The following is a 6,216-nucleotide window of genomic DNA, read 5'->3' as shown; positions in this document are numbered from 1 at the left end:
AAAGAGATTTTATAATTGTTCATCACTACAAGTTTCTATTCCCTTTTTTATATTTTCTTCAAATATTTGAACCTTTTTACGTGTAAAAAGGATGGATGGTGCCACATTGGTGTAAAAAGGAGATATCGAACTCGACCACATTAAGTGGTATCATATAACCCCTTTTTTTGAGAGTAGACCCACCTATGAAGATTATCGGTGCCTTTGCACTCTCGTTGGCTTTTGCTTTTCTCGGGTACATTAATGGAGCTAGGATTAGTACTCCCACTGGGAACTTCATTCGCAAATTCGTTAGTCTCAATCTCAATTGCCTCAAGCTATGCATATGAAGGAGCTTGAGATCATTGAACATGCTGGACTCTACTGATTTCATAAGGGTCCGAAGATCAAACACTATGCAGTCAGTGTATAGTTGTCACTCTCCTACATTTGTTGGCTTATGAGTTCTGGTTGTCATTACCCTAGGATAAACGAAGCTATATTAAAGAAAAAACTCTCTCTCTCTCTCTCTCTCTCTCTCTCTCTCTCTACGCATTGCAGTTCGTAGGCTGCTTCGTATTTGTTAGCAGCAAGCCTGCAACCGAACGAGTCCAACTCTGGAAGAGGTAATACTTCTTTGTATTTTGCTGATAATTTGTGTGTACTGCTTTTGTTGTGCAATCGGCCAGATCAATATCAAATAACTAGGAGAGAAATCGTAGAAGAAACGTAGACAAAAATGATCCAGCAGTTTGATTCTTTAATCATGGCTGTGTATGTATCGCTCTATTTCTACCGATTTCTCTCGTAATTAGTGGGTTATGCTTCCGCAAATTTCAAACAACTTTTTATTTTTAGGTAAGGTTTAAGCAATAAACTGACTAAGGTTTGATTTAACTGTAAGGGTTTGTTAAAAATATCTCAAGCCAAAGTAATCTTTACTTTTGTGCATGTTATCAACTCCCCGTTTCATTTGGTTGACCTGAGAACATGTGAGGTATATGGTACAGTTAAAGAGATGACACTACATTATATGTTAAATGATGATATAGAAATCAAAGTTGTCAAGATCCCGGATTTTATGTATGATTGTTTTTGGGTTTATATACAAGATCAGGATTGGGAACCGGATCTTAAGATCCAATAAAAAGACACAATTTTAACTTAATTATAAATTCAAAACATGAAAAATATCTCCAACATTAAGTTTTCCATTCAAAACATATAAAAACTTCAAAATATTTTTTGCAACAAAAAAAAAAAGGCTAAGGAACCCCTAAAGAGTAAAAGTTGTAATGTAGTAAAATCACTTTTTTTCATTTTTTTGATGGTTTTTGATTTTTTTTCTTTTAAAAAGAAAATAAAAAATCAAGGGAAGTGGGATCCAATCCCGATTCTACGATCTTACTTGCAATTTTACTCCAGATATGATCCGTATACAATCCGACTTGTTTATTATACCTAGGATATCCTAGGTAAAATAAAAATTATGATTTTGATAACCTTGGTACAAAGTCTAGACTCTTCCTTTGTTAAAGGAAACAAAATAAGAAATTAAATTAAACTTCTTACTATTCTTTTCTTGATTGGGGCATATATAAATTTCTCACTTTTGTTAGGATGACTAGAATAAATCACAAACTCACAATTTCTATAGAGAAACTTATGGGAAGTTGGCAATTCTAATGTTATTTTCTTGAGAATGCAATTATAACGTTGTCTCTACATAGGTGTTTGTCTGTTTGGTGGAATTGTTCTTGATTGGAAATTAGTCATATACTATTTGCTAATTGTTAAATTCAAGAAATTTCAGACTTTTTTTTTAACTTTAAAGTGTCAAATGACAAATTTAAATGATATTAACGCTTCTGAGGTTGTAATTCAGATTTTTTTGCACACATTCTGGATTTTCTATGCGTGCTCGACATGTATGATAATGTAGCGGCAATGAGACTGAACTTTTTGGCTTCAACAATGGGTTCTTCCTCTTCGCCTTCATCATCATCTTCACAATTTGATGTAGGAATGGTTACTCAAATTCTGGGCTTTCTTTTGTTCTTCTTCTTTACTAATGGTAAATCTGTACCTTTGTATGGAAAACATACACACAAGCCAATACAAGATTTTGTTCTCAATGCAATTTTATATAACTTCATAGGAGCTTCAGGGACTACTTTTACTTTTGTAAATGACTGTGGGTTCACTGTTTGGCCTGGAACTACAAGCTTGCCTGATTCCAGTATCACCGGATTTGAGCTAACAAAAGGTAATTCACGCTCTATTCAAGCTCCATTTTGGTGGTCCGGTCGTATCTGGGGTAGGACAGGTTGCAGCTTCAATGTATCCGGTTATGGGTCGTGCACCACAGGTGATTGTGGCACCGGGAAAATGAAGTGCAATGGAAGCTTACCCACACCACCCGTTACACTTGTAGAATTCACAGGTGGGAGAGTAGACTTCTATGATGTCAGCCTTGTTGATGGCTACAACCTCCCAATACTTGTGGAGCCGACTGGCAGACCAGCGTCTTACTTAGGTGGTTGTAGCAAGGCGGGATGTGTTGACGACTTAAATCAACGTTGTCCACGTGAGTTGACTTTGACCGGTGGAGGAGCGTGTATGACCGCTTGTCAGGCCTTTGGCTCACCAGAGTATTGTTGCAACAGCTCGTTCTCAACAGTCGAGACATGCAAGCCAACTGCCTACGCTCAATTGTTTGTAACAGCATGCCCGAGAGCTTACAGCTTCACATATGATGATCCGAGTCATATATTTTCCTGTACTGATACCGATTACACTGTTAGATTTTGTCCTGCTTCCGATTCATTTTCAACAATCAAACTTGGCGGCCAACTGAACTCAGATGACCGACTTGTTTCCATACGTGGAAATTTCACATTAGGGTTCTTTGGTGAAGATTATAGGTACTTGGGAATTTGGTACACGGAGGATGTTGAATTAAAGAAAGTATGGGTAGCGAATCCAAATGCGCCAATTGTATCCACCTCAGGCGCCCATGCCCTTTCCATTGATGCCAACACTGGAGACTTGATCATCATTGCGGGAGGGAGAACTCTAATGAGTATTACGAATATTGAAACTGGTCCAAACCCAAATGTGACTGCAACTCTTGAAGAGAATGGTAATTTTAGGTTGATTGATGAAATTGACAAAAGGGTTTTGTGGCAGAGTTTTGATCATCCAACTAATGTACTTTTACCTGGTATGAAGCTTGGGTATGATATCACAACAGGGAAGAACTGGACCTTGACTTCTTGGGTGAGCAATGATATACCTTCTTCAGGAGCTTTTACTATGAGCTGGGAGCCCATTGAAGAAACATCCCAAAGATTGATGATTCGAAGACGAGGAAAACCTTACTGGACTAGTGGGAATCTAAACAATCAAGTATTTCAATATATCTTTGCATTGAATGGCCCAAGTAGCCAATCTAGATATAATCTCTCTTCTGTATACACCAACGAAGCACGATACTTTAGCTACGAGGCCAATAATATTGCTGCTTTACCCATGTGGATTTTAACGGCAAAAGGACAAGTTACAGATATTGATAATTCTACTGTTTGGACGCCTGAGTTCTGTTATGGGTATGATTCTGGTGATGGTTGTGTAGAGTCGAGTTTGCCTCAGTGTAGGAGAGAGAGTGATAATTTTAGTGAAAAGAATGGAGATTTTTCTCAGGATAAGACAAGAACTGATATTGATGATAATTCGAGCTTAAGTATTAGTGATTGTTTTGTTAAGTGTTGGAATGATTGTACTTGTGTGGGGTTTAATAGTAGTAGCATCAATGGAACTGGCTGTGTTATTTGGACGGGAAGTAATAACTTTTTGGTTAATCCTCGTGATAACTCTACTTTAAAATATGTGATCAACCAAAATCCAATCACTCCAAATACAGGTAATAATGTTAATTTCCAATGATTTTTTAGCTACCTTTTGATAATTTTAGCATCTAAACAAGTCAATATGTAGCTAACAAAACAGAAAACAACAAGAATTGGGAATGGATACTCATTGGCGTTGTCATTCCTCTTTTTTTCCTATGTTTTGGCATTTTATGGTATATAAAGAAGAGAAAGCGTAAACGGAAAGGTATAAAATTAGCAATGATGATAATTCTAGCTTCTGTTTGTATGATATAGTTGCCTATTTTGTTAAGTCATTGACACTGATCATAGAATATGAGAGACGGAAGAGAGATGAGTATTTCCTTGAGTTGACAGCTTCTGAAAGCTTCAAGGATATACATCAGCTTGAAAACAATGGTGGGAAAGGAAATGACTTGTTTTTATTTAGCATTGCCTCTATCATGGCTGCCACTGATGATTTCTCAGTTGAGAATAGGCTCGGACAAGGTGGTTTTGGACCTGTTTACAAGGTTATGTTACTTTAAACTAATTTTATGCATGTGTTATGTTTTTGCATTTGTACCTCTAATCTAACAAAAAGAGATATCATGAAATTATAAAAAACAGGGAAGACTAAGTGATGGACGAGAAATTGCAATCAAAAGGCTTTCAAGAACATCAGGGCAAGGGCTTGTGGAATTCAAGAATGAACTAGTACTCATTGCTAAACTCCAGCATACAAATCTTGTTCGGGTTCTTGGTTGTTGCATTCATGGTGAAGAAAAGATGTTAATATACGAATATATGCCTAACAAAAGCTTAGATTTCTTTCTCTTTGGTACTTATCATTTTTAACATAAGTCTATACAACGGTTTTACTTGTGATATTCTATTTGTTACAGACTCTTTCCTTTCATTGTCTTGTAGATGAAACCAGAAAGGCAGAGTTGGATTGGCATAAACGATTCGACATAATTGAAGGAATTGCACAAGGGTTGTTATACCTGCATAAGTACTCACGAATGAGAGTTATTCATCGAGATCTAAAAGCTAGCAACATTCTTTTAGATGAAAGTATGAACCCCAAGATTTCTGATTTTGGTATGGCAAGGATATTCAAGCAGAATGAGACCGAGGCAATCACTAACAGGGTGGTTGGAACATAGTAAGTTGTCTTAGTTACAAACTTACAATATCAAAATTACCATTGAATTATATGCTTTCATGATCAATACATTGAAATGTTGTATCAATCGTACTGTATCAATGGCTATATGTCTCCTGAGTATGCAATGGGAGGGACTTTCTCTACCAAGTCTGATATCTTCAGCTTTGGAGTCTTGATCTTGGAAATCGTCAGTGGAAGAAGAAATAACAACTTTATTTATCTTGACCAGACTTTCAATCTTATTGGATATGTAAGTGTAGTCAATTTCACCATTTAACATCTTATACTTGTTGGTAAAGAGTAAAAAAAAGACATTATGTTAATAATCATCTTCTAATGATTTAGGCATGGGAGTTATGGCAACAAGGGGATACATTGGAATTGAAGGATCCTACATTGGGAAATACTATTGTTGTACAACAATTCTTGAGGGCTGTTCATGTTGCCCTTCTATGTGTACAAGAGAGTGCAGTCGATAGGCCAACAACATCTGATATGATCTCCATGCTTCTTAATGATGCCATACCGTTACCCACTCCAAATAGGCCAGCATTCATCATCACTGCCAGAATGGAATCAGAGTTGAAGTCAACTTTGGATGAAAATAAAGCAAAAGATTGCTCTGTAAACAATATGACAATCACTGTTGTAGAGGGTCGATAGTTTATGAGTGTAGCTACTCTTGTACGAATAGTATATCATTCTTTGTAAAATACTATTTGTATTGTAATTTGTATATGATAATTTAATTTTGTAGGATGTACAAAGGTATTAGTGGCGACATTGGAGGTTTTTATTGAAATGTCATCCAAATGCACACATATATATATATATATATATATATATATATATATATATATATATATATATATATATATATATATATATATTGATGGGTTCTAGACATAAGAACAATCCTATGAGCTCATACAAACCCTAATGCTTGGATCTAGGTTTGTCTATTGTACATGCAATGTATCCAAGACTTACAATCTTAGATCTAACATATTATAAACTGAAATTAGGGTTTAGAGAATTACCTTTGATTGTGATGTAGCAATAACAATCTCAATTCCTCCTTACAATGACTTTAGAAAGCTTAGAGTTACAATTATCACTCCCTTAATGGCTCACAAACACCAATAGCAAGAGGATGAAGAATAAGGAGAGAGGAGGCTGCCCAAAAATGTCCAAAAC

At 36.0% G+C, this 6,216-nt stretch overlaps 1 protein-coding gene across 3 annotated transcripts; it reads left to right on the top strand.

Annotated features, from left to right (window-relative positions):
• Positions 1 to 221: 221 nt before the first annotated feature.
• Positions 222 to 5,795, top strand: LOC145056760 (G-type lectin S-receptor-like serine/threonine-protein kinase At1g67520). Of its 3 annotated transcripts, XM_079004480.1 has the most exons (8): positions 222 to 605; positions 1,865 to 3,901; positions 3,976 to 4,095; positions 4,182 to 4,381; positions 4,479 to 4,689; positions 4,779 to 5,015; positions 5,118 to 5,269; positions 5,365 to 5,795. In XM_079004480.1, the coding sequence occupies exons 2-8, from the start codon at positions 1,906 to 1,908 to the stop codon at positions 5,680 to 5,682; spliced, it is 3,234 nt and encodes a 1,077-aa protein (XP_078860606.1). In that variant the 5' UTR covers positions 222 to 605; positions 1,865 to 1,905; the 3' UTR covers positions 5,683 to 5,795. The 3 variants fall into 3 exon arrangements, with proteins under 3 accessions (XP_078860606.1, XP_078860605.1, XP_078860603.1); XM_079004479.1 differs by lacking the exon at positions 5,365 to 5,795 and having other exon boundaries at positions 1,865 to 2,053; positions 2,138 to 3,901; positions 4,779 to 5,229; XM_079004477.1 differs by lacking the exon at positions 5,365 to 5,795 and having other exon boundaries at positions 3,988 to 4,095; positions 4,779 to 5,229.
• Positions 5,796 to 6,216: the final 421 nt, after the last annotated feature.

This window comes from Lactuca serriola, chromosome 6 (genome assembly GCF_051521515.1).
Source record: "Lactuca serriola cultivar US96UC23 chromosome 6, Lser_US96UC23_V15, whole genome shotgun sequence".
NCBI classification, from domain to species: domain Eukaryota; kingdom Viridiplantae; phylum Streptophyta; class Magnoliopsida; order Asterales; family Asteraceae; genus Lactuca; species Lactuca serriola.
This window is presented reverse-complemented; position numbering and strand designations above follow the sequence as displayed.

Excerpts from the sequence above, each read along its gene's own strand:
- LOC145056760 (XM_079004480.1), top strand. The coding sequence starts at position 1,906 with ATGTATGATAATGTAGCGGCAATGAGACTGAACTTTTTGGCTTCAACA. Across the intron at positions 4,096-4,181 it reads GAGAAAGCGTAAACGGAAAG|AATATGAGAGACGGAAGAGA; the intron begins GTATAAAATTAG and ends CACTGATCATAG. Across the intron at positions 5,270-5,364 it reads CTTTCAATCTTATTGGATAT|GCATGGGAGTTATGGCAACA; the intron begins GTAAGTGTAGTC and ends CTAATGATTTAG.